Genomic DNA, 13,683 nt, shown 5'->3' with positions numbered 1-13,683 from the left:
TTATTATTAAAACGTATATCAACAAAGTAGCATTTATTTACATTAATAAAAATACTTGTTCTAAGAGGACAGACATGCCGCCGTCACCCAGCTTACTATCCTCTAGTCACTTCCTGTCTTCGTAGTTTGAGTCAGTGGCAGCATCCGGTTGTTGACAATGTGACTCGTGTTGTGAAGAAAGTGTTTCTATGGCAGGTTTGCGAATTAAAACAAATTTAATGTCAAAAAGAGTTTTTTTCGAAATTGTCAAATTCCAGTTATGTTAATCGAAATGCAGCTACTAGGACAAAAGAACCAGAAAATATCGTGATGAAATTTTAAGTCCATGTCGCCCAGAGTACAGCTTGTATAATACATGTTGCCCACCCGCCTAAAAAAAAACAAACTGACCGCACAATGTCCAAATTTGTTCCCAATTCACATTTTTCTCTCCGCGATTTCATCTGTTTTGAAGTTACTTGCACTCTCTCATACTGGTCACTAGATGGCGCCACATGGCAAAGAACTCACAAGTTGGTCACAATTTGGACCTTTTCACTGCCAGAGGTTTAGACAATGTCTCATCTTCACGAAAAGCTATAATAAAAATATTTACGCCTCATGCCCAGCCTAAAGAAATTCATTAACAAAATATTTGACATTTGTTCATCTGGAAAGGGTTTTAAAAAATTTTTTTGTTCAGGCGAACCGAAGTGAGAGCCAATATCCAAATGGAGGAAATGTCAGAGTGGTAAAGCTTCCCAGGAGCGACCGGCTTTCAGCAGCTCAGCAGGTTTCACTTGCTGCTGTAAAGGTCAATGTTCATGATTCAATAATAAGGGGACAAAAATAACCTCAGAGGGAGAGATTGAAGGTCCAAAGTATAAAAATAATTTTTATTGCAAAAATGATACGTTGCATATTATTGGGAAGTTGAGTGGAAGAAAGAACTGCAATAGAAAAGCTACAGGGATTTATTTCTGTTCACTTCGATATAAAATGTATGAAAATCCAAAGTTAGCTTGTGAATCTATCAGTTTTTTGTTTCACTCAACTTTCCATCAACACGCCTGTAGGCTGCTGGAGTCATTTTTTAAATAATTTGATGGTTTTATGCAATAATCTAATATTTGAATAAATTGTAAGCAGGGTATTCACAGGTGCAACCAATTACCTTTTCATACTGGGTGTAGGTTTAATAAATGGAAATTAACCAATTGTGATAAATAAATTTTTAAAAGTAATTGGCGACTAATTTAGTAATCGATTATATTGTTCAAGTATAGAAACTCAAAAAGTTCAGTGGAAGAAAAAAACTGAAAGGATGTATAAAACATGTTAATTTCTGTTCACTTTGATGTATGAAAAATTCACAATAAAAGTTTTTAATATATAAACATTTTAATTCCTTGTGTTGCACTTTTTCCTTCCACTCAACTTTACATCAGTATGCTTGGATACTGCTGCAGCGTAGCCGCAAGACGTTTGAAGTAATTCTCATGAAATTTTAATTTTTATAAATTGTAAACAGTAGTTAGTAGCTTTACTTTTCCATATTGAATTTTTTTAATTTACATTTCTTTGTCGATCTGAAACATTTTAAGTTTTAGTTTAACACTTTCTGCTACGTTACCCGAGACGATCCTCTCGTTCGCCACCTGGGGAGGCAAAGCGGCGGCAGCAGAGCGGAGTCAGGCCGTCATTATATCATTGTTTTATTACTATCATTGTAATTTTTCATTATGTCGTCTGCACAAAAAAAACAAAAACAAATACATTTTCTTAAGGAGCTGATCGTCCCTCCCCAGAGGAAAAGAAAAGAACAAAAAGTAATCCCACCACTACAGTTACACTTTCCTCAAAACACATTTAAAATCAAGGTAAATTACAGCAATGTAAAACAAAAATAATGCAAAATAAAAATCAACCCTGAAAGAGATAATATAACAGCAACTGGCTGAATAATAATAATAATAATTAGAATCCAACACCCAGCACCTTAATACAATGATTTTAGAGAAACTGACGTATTAAAAGCTGAAAGGAAAAGTGTTGAGTTATTAACTGAGGCTTCCTCACCGATCCGAGTTTATTTCTGAAGCTAAAGCGTCAAACGCAAACCAGAGTCCGCTTGGGTGGTGTTCTTCTTCTTCTTCTTAGTTTTTTATTCTTTTTCCGAGAAAGTAAACTTTCTCTATCTGCTTCAAGCCATTCTGGACCAACAAAACGCCTTCTTGAACAGAGTAAAAATAATACAAATAAAAAATAAACCAGCAGTAGTCATCATCACCACCACCACCACCATCATTATTAAATAGGTCAATAATCCAGGGAGGGTCGGTGTTAATCTGTGTTAAAGGTGCAGTACACCCGAAAACAAAAAAGGCAGCAATGATATGATCCAAATTTTCCCCCCTGCCCGCACAAATCTGTACAAATCCCCAATAATTTCAACGACACAAAAATATATTATCAAATCAAAAAAAAAAAAAAAAAAAAAAAAGTAGAGGAAAATAATTCACCATTCGTCGTCAGCTATCTTTTTTTTTTTTCTCGTTGTTTCCAGTGATCTTCTATAACACTCGTCCTCCAAAAGTACAAATAAAAACAAACGACTTCCTGTGAGTTTGCTCTTTGGGACGCTCGACAAGCGGGAGGAAGAGGAAGAGGCCGACATTCTGGAGATGAAGGCGTGAACACAACCAACCAATCAGAGGTGAGCGGGGATTCCAGGGGCACAAATAAATCGCTTGAGGACGAGGAAATGAAACCCCCCCCCCCCCCCCCCCCCCCCCCCCCGATTTAAATTCTTCTACGAAAGGCAACGTAAAATCCTCCCCATCTTGTTCCAGTGCACAACTCTTACGACGACGGATTATTAGAGCCATGCTGAGAAAAAAAATGTTTATTCCAAAACTAAAGTCGAAATATTATGAAAATAAAGTCGTAATATATTGAGAATGAAGCTGAAATATCACAAGAAAAGTTGTAATATAATAAAATAAAGTTTTATTACGAGGATAAATTCATAATATTACAAAAATAAAGTTGTAATAATATGTGAACTCTTGAGAATAAAGTTGTAATATTACGACAAAGTCATAATATTACAGAAATAGTCGTAACACGACTATTTTGTGATACTTTATTCTCATAATACTACGACTTCTTGTACTAATTCTCATAATGACTATTTTCGTAATACTACGGTTTTATTCTCGTAATACAACTTTTTGTACAAATTCTCATAACTATTTTTCTTAATACTACGACTTAATCTTGTAATATTATGACTTTTTGTACGAGTTCTCATAATATGGCTACTTTCGTAATACTACGACTTTGTTCTTGTAATTTTACTTTTGTTTTCTTAGCGTGGCCATAACACCCTGTCATTTATTACAAGCCTTTTAAAAAAAGAAGAAAACAAACGTAAAGATGGCGGCAGCAGAGAAACCAAAACGGAGTGAGAAAGGTGAGAGTTCGGATGTGTTTGTGCCGAAGGCGGGGAGAAAACGAAGGCGGCAGGACGGGGACAGGGTCCGTTCGCTTGTCAGGACGAGTCGGAGCAGAACCCGAACCGAACTCACCAGCAAAATAAGGCTCAAAAGATCGCTTTCCCCACCAGAACCGCCCGACAGCAGAACCGTGCAGAAACCGAATAAATACAAGGAGGAAAAACTGGAGTGGTCCGAGTGATCAAAGTGCCTCCTAACGAAAAAACAGAGAAGAATCAGACATGCAGAAGAGTGGAACGTCTCAGCAGAAGATGGCGGCCATCTTCTCCGTCTGCAGGTCTCAGAACCGGCAGCCCTATGCTTCAGACTGTAGTCTAGACAACAATCATGTTTTTAAAGTGATCCCGCCCCCCGCCGCTGGCATCAGCCCACCGCCGCCGCCGCCGCTCACAGTTTCAGCTCGTTGGCGATCTTTGAAGCAATGTTCTTGAAGGCCATGGACGTTCCCGAGATCCGCTTGAAGCGCACGCCGTTGAGGGAGAGCCGCGGCAGCTTGCACACCTCCATCTCCCACTGGACGAAGTCGTCGTGCGCCGGGTTGCCCGACATGCACAGCAGCATGTAGCGCTCGCGCAGCTCGTACTCGCAGCTGTTGGAGTCGAGCACCTTGCGGATCTCGCGCATCATCTCCGTGGGCTCCATGGACGACGTGGTCTTCATGGACCAGGTGAAGCGCAGTGAGCGCGGCTTGGCAGCGTCCTTCTGGCTGGCGTTGGCCGGAGGTGTGCCGGTGCCACCTGCAGGCGGACCAAGGAACAACAACAACGTTTCACTTTCCTTTTTTTTTTTTTTTTTTTCCTTCCACAAACCATGACCGCCTTTCCACAGCGGCGTTTCAGGGTCATTACACATAGAAAAAAAAGGTGTAAATTTCTGTCAGAAAACTTTTAAAATTTTTAGTTTAATCCCAGAAATATTCTTGGAAAAACAACTTGGCAATTTTCAAATTTCAAAAGTAAAAAATTTCCAACTTATGAAAATTTCCTGACTTTCGACATTTTTGATATTTGAAATTTCTTTATTTCTAGAAAATTTCTGAGAAGTAAAAAATTTCCAGCATTTTTTTTGTGTGCAAATGTTCAACTTGAAACTCAAATTTTCAAGTTTTTTTTATAGAAACTTTCTGACAATCTAAAAATTTCAGAAATTTTTCTTGGAAGATTTTTGACTTTTGGAGATCAGAAATATCCTCTTTTTTTTTTTTTCTAGTGACTTCTGAGATTAATGTCAATTTCTGAGTTCTTTCTCACAAATTTAACTCTTCAAACTCAGAAATGTCAAAAACATTTTCTAGAACGTTTCTGATATTAATCTCAAAATTTCAGAAAATTGCACATTTTTGACTTTATTGATGTTTTTTCTAAGGAATTACTGAGCTTAATCTTGAGTTTTCAAAGCAGATTTTCAACGTTTGAATTTCAAAGTTTTTTTTTTCCTGGGAAATTTCTGATAATCTCTAAAAACCTCCGAAACATGTCCTTACTGTTTCTCCAGTATTTGTTCAATGAACGTATAAATAAATACCAATAAATTTAAAAATACAGTGTGTAATTATTCTATATGTCACTGGTGTCCCAAAAAAACTCAATGGGAACATTTTCCAAGAGCAGTATTTGTGTTTGTGGGGTATAATTGCTGCAACACCCACAGTGATACAGTCACCTAAAAAAGGAAGTAATTAATAGTTTTTGTTATCATAAAAGTACCACCAAATATCACGATAAAACTTTAACTCCATACTGCCCATCTCTAGTGTAAAACATTTTTTTATGGTTTTATTCAATATTTTCTGAAATGATTGATTGATGTTTTGTCACCCACCGGTGTTTCCGGAGCCGGGCGAGGAGTTGTTCTCGTCGTTGTTGGAAGAGGAGGAGAGAACGCCGCCGGAGGTTTTCTCCGACTTGTCTACAGTACTGCTCAGCACGGATCTGTGAGGAGCGACGGGAGGGAGGAAGGGAAAGACGGAGAGAAGGAGAAGGAGGAGGAGGAGGGAGCAAAGAGAGGAAAGTTTAAGATTTAAAGAGGAAAACCGTAAAAAAAAGTGAAGTCAGAACAAGGAGCAGGTGGGGAACATGGAGGAGAAGCAAAACCGATGAGGATGTGTGGATGATGGAGATAAACTTTAACGCTCCTCCGTGTGTGTTGGTGTGCATCGTGGTACTCTCTGGGTTTTTGACCGATTTGTTGCACACAAACACACATTTTGGAGCCTAAATGTGATTTTTTTCCCCCCCCACTCTCCCACACACTCATGACCATGCAGCTCACCCTCCACGCCATCGCTGTCACTCTCTCTCTACCGCTAAAAATGGCCGCAGCCCCCTGATTGGACACCGGAATCACCATCACCAACCAATTACAGCTCCCCTCTCCCAGGCGGTCGTCTACTGATTAACAGGAATTTTGCTACAATCTGAGGGATTATTTAATCTTCGGTCGGGTTGCTCTGTGTCTCACCTGCTGCCCTCATCCCGACCCTCTCCCTCATACGAACTGCTCGGAAAAAATCAACACAAGTTTAGTTTTTGCTCAAGTGTTTGGGGGAAACATTCAGGTTCTCATAGATAATTACAAAAATAATAATAATAGTAAAAAACAAACATTGTTTTCTTCACCATGCCGTCCTGAATACTCCAGTCCAACCATCAACTTTTTATTTTCAACATTTATCAATTTGAGTTTTTTGTTTTACACGGAGAAAAAATGTTTAATTTTTTTTTTTAATTTCTAACTGTTGTAAATGGATTAAGTAATTTTATACAATTATTTGAATTAAACAAATGACAAAATATTAAGCATATTGGAAGCCTTTCATTTAATAAAAACATTTGATGTTCTGGATCCTGTTCACTACAAAAAAGATTAAATAGTTCATGCTTAGCTTATTGTCGAGTAGGTAAAGTAATATTAAAAAAATTACAACATTTTTGGTGATTTTAGTTTTTAAAAATTATGTTTGTTAGCTGATTATTTGTAGCCCACTTTGACAAAAAGTTTAGACATGAATGGTTTAGGATTTTAAGATTGAGGTTTTTAAATGCAATAATATTTTCTAATGTTTTTAAATCAATACATGAAATCTTGAATGCACCTAAAAGCTTCTCATAAATTCACATCTTTTAAAAATATCTCATCTGATCTTTGGGTTCGCAGTCAGCAATTTAAAAAAAAAAAAAAAAAGAGAACTTACCTTTTGAGCTCTCATAGATTTATTAAAAATAAATTGCCTAATATGAGAGCACCTACTGTATTTTTTGTCAGTTTGAGAGTTTCTTTAAACGAGGTTTTATTTAAAAGAAGTTAACTTGTTTTGAGTCAGGAGCTCAGCTGTTTCACAGAATCAAAATGAAAACAGGAAGTGATGTTTTATTTCTGCAAATCTAAAGTAAAAGGTGTTTTTAAGAATATAAAAATATCAAGGTGAGACTTTTTCTCAACTTGAGCAGCTTCACACATCCTAGAAATGCTTTTAATTACGTTTAACTCATTTAAAACACTACAGTTGAAACGTGAATCAGTGATATAATCGTAACAAGTTGGACCAAATGAGAGGCTCTTTGGATGAGGGACGGAGCAACCAGGGCGGCATGATGAGGGGGCGACGTTAGGAGCATGAATGACCCCAGAACTGGAGGTTAAACCAACCTGTGTTAGTAACACGTTGGACCTACACACAGTCTAACACACACACACACACACGCACACACACCCACACACACACACACACACACACGCCCACACACACACCATCCGCGCTCACAGCAGCAGACAGGACAGAAAACACGGAGGACAAACTGAACGGAGACACAGAGACAGAGACCAGGACGATGGGAGAGACACATCCAACAGTTTGACGTCTGAAACCGATTCCTGGTGGCTTAGTAGCAGGAAATATAATATTTTATATTTTAAACACCACCAGCAACATTTATTGCCCCACACCTTGAAAAAACGTGTTGAAAGCTTTAAAATAAATTCAGCTTTAACTGCAGCAGAACCTCAGAAAAAAAAATCTTTACTCAGTAGAGAAAGGTAAACAGTTTAAGGGTTAATTACTAAGATTTGCTGCTGTAAATGTTCTGCAGAATACGGCTAAGGATCTTTTTAATTTGTGTTAAAAAATTAAATCAGAAACATTTAGGACAGACTTTGACTTTCTGCTCAGTTATCTTGTCTTTGGTGGATTTATGTCTGGAGACAAAGATGGCTGAGATGACCATGTTTCTGTTTTTAAATGTCCTGCTGTTTGACCTTTGGGAATAGAAAAAAGCCCAGGGCATTACAGAGCCTCCACCGTGCTCACACAGCGGGAATAAGATGCTTTTGGTTTCACATCAAACCCACTGGTTGTTGCGCAATCTTTGTCTCATTTCCCAGTTTGAGTTGATGTTTTGTCGCGTCACTCGTATCATAAATATCGTATGAAACCAAGACTGCGTTCACACAGCAGGTCTCGATGCTCAATTCTAATTTTTTGCTGAAATCTGATTTTTTTTTCTTGAAATCGGTCGTTCATATTACAAATTAAATGCGACCACAATCAGACTTCTGTGTGAACGGTTTGCAACGCCAGAAGAAGAACTCTGTTTGGAGAAGCATTAACGGATGGAAACGCTTATTGATTATTAATTGACTTTAAACTTTATTTAGCACTGGGAGCTGACGGTATCGTCACAAGAAGAAAGAAAGTTAGTAAAAAAGAAAGTACGACTAGAAACGACTGCGTTTCGTCTCCAATCTGATTGGATGTGTAGTCAGAGCTAAGAGTGATGTGATGCGCGACTTCTTTCATAATTTCAAACTTATAATTTTCAGCTAGTTTGTCTGGCTTTTTTGGGTTCAGAATGATGACGCACATCTCACGTTTTTCACCTAACAGTGGGATAAAATGTGATTGCAGACTCTTTGAAAACAATCGTGCATGTACCTGACTTGGTGCCACATTTGGAAGTGGTAAAAATCGAACTTTTTGTGGAGAAAAGATCAAAATTCTGCCGTTCAGATTGTTATGAAAAGGTTTTCCTGCCGTGTGAACGTAGCTTTACCCATCTACGACAAATCTGATTCAAATATTGTCAATGATTACATTTATAGAAACTCAGATGAGCTTAAAAAAATTAAAGTATAAAGTTAGAGTACATGCATGTACAAAAATCAAAGTTTATAAAACCTGCATTTATTTTAAGGCTTTTCAACATCCTAAATGAAAGCCCATATACGTATCCGACTCTAAAGATATGTTTTAAATGAACGTATGGGAGTGAAAGCTGTAAAATAATTATTTTTAAATCTATTTAAAAACACCTTAAAGCTGTTCTCCCAGCAACAGAATAAACATCGTTTTAGAAACCGAAATGATCTCATGTTAACGCAGACACAACATGTAATACAAGCTCTGACCAGCAGGTGGAGCAGTGTCCCGCACAAAGCGTCGGCATTGCTCTACCTGCTGGCTGAAACAAACCAATGCAAGGGATAAACAACTTCTCTTGACATGCTTTTTGCATTTCCAATGAACACAAACATGTGAAAAGATGCGAGCGAGTAGATCCACATGTTTAAATGAAGAAATAAAAAAAGTTGGGGTTGTTTTCCAGCCACAGTTGCTCAAAGCCATCCAGGTCTGTTGCTGCTGCTGTTGATGTTAGAGAGCCAATGCCAGGAGTGAGTGAGAACAGAGATGAATGTTACGGGAGAAAAAGCTTGAAGGCACTGCGGACCCGTCCCTCCTGGGTCCTCTCCTCTGCCAAACCGACCAGAGCTGGAAACAAGCCAGGAGGACGACCCGGCGTCGCCATCTAAGCTGATTAAGGCACAGGGATGTGATGGGTGATGGTTTGAAGGAGTTAGCTTGGATTAAAGGAGCATTAATAAATGCTGCGGGGAAAGGTCACAGTACTATCTACTATCATAAAGTGCTGAGGGGGGAAAAAACAAAACAAACGTTTGATCCTCAAAGAGATTGCTTTTTTTGGTCACAATTTTTCAGATCATCCAACAAATTCTAACAAAGATGAAATGAGTAAATATAAAAGGGAAAAAACTATCCATGCTCATATGTGACAAAGTAATTAACCCCAAACCTTAGGGTGAATTCACGCCGGCCCTGATGAGCCCGCTTTAATTAAACTTTAGTTCGTTTGCCTAGATTAAGTCCGGTTCGTTTGGGGAAGGGTGAACCAAAACAGTGACCTCGGGTCTGGGTTTGCTTGAAGTGAACTCTGCCCCAGTTTGAATGCTTACGTGAAATACTGACCCCTTGCAATATTGGACAGACGCCGTAACAATCGATGCGCTCCTGTAGATGAAGTTTATAACTTAACACTTTTATTTAGTTGATTTCTTTGTAAAAACGGCCGTATGGTACTGCACAAACATTAAATTGGATTTTATCGTAAATCTTTGATGTTTAAAGAAGACGGCGATGGACAGCAGGCTTCAATCAGCCCTTGGCGTAACTGCGAATTTGGAGTGAACACTTTTTACAAGGCAAAAAGATTAACGTTCATATACTTCATGAGACTAGTAAGATGCAATCAGGTATTGCATTTTGGTTGATAATCATTAGAAATTGCCCAACCATCATGTAGCTAAAAGTGTACGGAAAAATGTATCTTTTGTTCGCTTTTTAGTCTGCTCTGCTGTAAGGGGAACATCAGGTGAGAGAAGGTTTGGGTCAGTTTCGAAGGTAGCCATTTCCAACTTTTGTAAATACAGCTTTCTATAGCCAGACAAGTTAGCACGATTGGCTATACTGGCATAAACAACCTGGGAAAACAATCAAAGTTGATCTGTTTAACACTTCTGACGTCCATCATGGCGCCTTGACATGATTAGGTGACGTAGCTGCAAAGGGTCAATACCAAAGTGGGCTATAGTGGAGGGCATTCTGGGTAAATACAACCTGAGCAATTGTGTGAGTTTAGCGCTAGCCGGAAAAATGGCTCATTATCTCTTACCAAAGACATAAGAGTAATCCTACAAACCCCTAAAATCTAGTTACTCCATTTTTGTTTACATTACGGTCACGGCTTCTTCAGAGGTTTTTGTGTCATTTCCTGTGTCCTGTACGAGACGCTACAGTCTTATGATTGTTGGTGTGATTGTGAGGCACTTAAACGACATTTAACCGATGATTCCCACTACCAGAGACCGCAGGTACAATACGAGTCCCAAAAACGTAGAAATGGTTTTGCAATCTTCTCCAGACTGACAGTTTGAATCTTTTCACTTCTGTAGATCAGGGGCATGACTTCCTGCTTTTGCCTTTTTCTTAGCCTTCAGGCTCTGTTGAAGTGATTTTGTGACTTTACAGCCCAGGCAGTCATCATGACTGCTTAGGGCTTCTGAATGTGACAAAATCACATTATAACAAGATGGGGATGATTATATTTTCACATGGGAGTCAAGTTATCTTTTCAATAAATTAAATCATTTTGTGTTGACTTGACTTATCTATATCTGATATTAATATTTTCTATATGATCTGAAATGTTTGTGACAAAAAAAGCAAAATCAACAATAATCTGTTTTTTTATTTCTGCAACTATTTCTCCTTGTTTTTGGATTTTTAAGAGAAAATGTTTTCACATCGAGGAAGGCAGAGGTTTGGTTTTAAATCTGGGATTTTTGCAGACGGTCTGAGCTTTTACACATTCCAGCCGGATGGTAAACAGGATGGGGGGGGCGAGGATGAGGAGGATGGGAAGGACGGTAGCAGGACGAAGAGGAAGAGAGGTGAAGTGTTATACTGCATGATGATGGCTTGGTGAGTGACAGGGATGTTAGTAAGAAAAATAAAATAAATAAAATCTGGCCAAAACACGGCACTCAAACTCAGGGGGGGAAAAGGGGCCAAACCACAGAAAAATAGGAAGGCAACAAAAGGAAGATCCGAACAAAAAAGCTGCACAAAAACACCAAAAAAATAAAGGGAATAAATATATATATATATGTGTAATATATATAAAGAGGAAAATATATGTGTAAAAATATATCAAAGGGTTATGTTTAACGTCAGGTTTGTTGCCTACCTTCTTGGAAACCTGAATGAGAGATTTCTACAAAAAACAAAAGAGGGATAAAGAAAGAAAGACAAAAAAAATTGGATGTATAAAACGTACGCATTTACAACTTCACTGCAAAAAAGATAAATTGTCCTCAGGATAAAAAATAAATTAAAAAAAAAATTTAAAAAATGAACAGACAAAACATCGGTATTGCTGCATAAAGTGATTAAAGGTGAACCAATGTTGTTAGAGGGATTTTAAAGGACGTCTGAGGGAAAATCTAAGACCTACGACGGAGTTATAGGGCCATACTGACAGAATGAAACTGTAAAAACTAAGTTATGACAATAAAGTCATACAATAAAGAAATATAATTACAAGTCATAATATGACAAGTTATGATATGAGAATAAAGTAATAAAATTACAAGAATAATGTCAGTTATATGAGAATAAAGTTGCAATAATAAAAGAATAGAGTCTACATTACGAGAATAAAGTCGTTAAATTACTTTATTCTTGTGATGCCACGACTTTGTTTTCATATCATTTCATTTTTATTTTATACGCCCTTATTGTCGTAAAACTACGACGATATTCTCGTACAAGTTTATTTGACTATTCTTTTAATTTTCTAACTTTATTTTTGTAATTTTATTTCTTTATTTTCTTGTAATACTACGATTTTAATTTTGTATTATTTCAACTTTATTCTTGTACGACTTTATTCTTGCAATATATAATATTGCAAGAATAAAGTTTTACCCTGAAAACTATGACATTATTCTCATACAAGTTTATTTTTTGCAAAATGACTATTCTTAATTTTACAAGTTCATTCGCAATTTTGTGACTTCATTCTCTTAATTTTATGACTTTGCCATGATTTTTTGATGTCATTCTCAATTTTATGACTTTATTCTCATGATTTTTTGACGTCATTCTCAATTTTATGACTTTATTCTCATGATTTTATTCTCATAATTTTACGACTTCATTCTCTTAATTTTCTTCCTTTATCATTTTCTTGCCGTGGCCCTAACTCTCTGTCGTAGAAAGCCTTTCCGCTCTGCCTCAACAAAGTGAGATGAAACTCTCCTCCACATAACGCAGCCGTCCTGGTTATTCCTGAAATTAAGCGTTTGTGATGTGAGAAGGTCAACCGTGCAGCAAAGAACAAAAACATTCCCATAAAAAACACACAGAGACGGTTAAGCAACAACTTCATCTGTAAACACACAGACAGGGACTCCAGAACAAGCATGGCGGTAATGGTTGGGTGCTACGATTTCCTGCTTCCCTGGCCGGTTTGTGTGTGAGCATGTGTGTCAAGGTGTCCCCACTAGCGGTATTTATAGTTGTAGGAGAAACGATATCTCCGGTGTAACCATGGATACGCTGAGTGGGAGGCTTGGAGAGCGGCTGTACCTCCGTCTCCTCCTCGTACACACAAACACGCACGGTTCGTTTCCATGAGGACGGAACGCGAACAAGACAAAACGCAGAGAAACACCTGAATGACCCAACAGACCATAATAAAACTGATAAATCTGAAAGAAAATAATTAATTTGTATTCCTTTAAGGATGAAAACAGTAAAGCCAAGGTCGGCGTGTTTATAATGAACCTTTAGGCCTGGTGTCAGACTCGCTGCTCATTGATCAACTTTGACTTTATGTAGAATCAAATATATGAGATACTACACAATGTTTTATTATATCTGGTTAACAGTGACTTACTGTCTTAATATTTGTTTTTATTACACATTTTCTACCTACTTTTATTATTTTAGATTTATTTATATTATAGCAACATTCTTAAATTGTGTGTTTATATAAATATATATATTTATGATTTATAAATATAAAATTTATTTTAAATAAATATTATTATTATATTGGTTAATATTATAGCCACTAATATTACATTACAATTTCTATGTGATCTCAGTGTCATCCTATTTATCACTATTATTTATTAGTTATTAATTTTTTAGGAGTTATAAAGTTACAATATTTTTCACATTAATTTAATGCATTTAAGGTAATTTAGTTTTGTTATTAGAGCTGCTCATTTATATTATTATAATCAATATTACTATCCCCACTCATTGTTTCTATATTACAGCTACATGATTATTACTAATATAATTTTGTCAGGTTCTGATGTAATTTTG

The 13,683-nt window shown here is 37.1% G+C and overlaps 1 protein-coding gene across 9 annotated transcripts in view; it reads right to left on the bottom strand.

Annotated features, from left to right (window-relative positions):
• Positions 1-1,677: 1,677 nt before the first annotated feature.
• The window catches only part of mark2b (MAP/microtubule affinity-regulating kinase 2b), a 67,607-nt gene continuing 55,601 nt past the window's right edge, over positions 1,678-13,683 (bottom strand). For 6 of the 9 annotated variants that reach the window (XM_032582037.1, XM_032582036.1, XM_032582039.1 and 3 more), the window contains 4 exons: positions 11,534-11,560; positions 5,958-5,993; positions 5,319-5,428; positions 1,678-4,234 (listed from right to left, as the gene is read on the bottom strand). In XM_032582037.1, the coding sequence (XP_032437928.1) occupies positions 3,885-4,234; positions 5,319-5,428; positions 5,958-5,993; positions 11,534-11,560 (523 nt within the window). In that variant the 3' untranslated portion in view covers positions 1,678-3,884. The remainder of the gene's footprint in view (positions 4,235-5,318; positions 5,429-5,957; positions 5,994-11,533; positions 11,561-13,683) is intronic. The other 3 variants (XM_032582041.1, XM_032582040.1, XM_032582043.1) reach the window with 3 other exon arrangements.

Source organism: Xiphophorus hellerii, chromosome 14 (assembly GCF_003331165.1).
Source record: "Xiphophorus hellerii strain 12219 chromosome 14, Xiphophorus_hellerii-4.1, whole genome shotgun sequence".
NCBI classification, from domain to species: domain Eukaryota; kingdom Metazoa; phylum Chordata; class Actinopteri; order Cyprinodontiformes; family Poeciliidae; genus Xiphophorus; species Xiphophorus hellerii.
The sequence above is the reverse complement of the archived record's forward strand: the minus strand, read 5'-3'. Positions and strand labels throughout refer to the sequence as shown.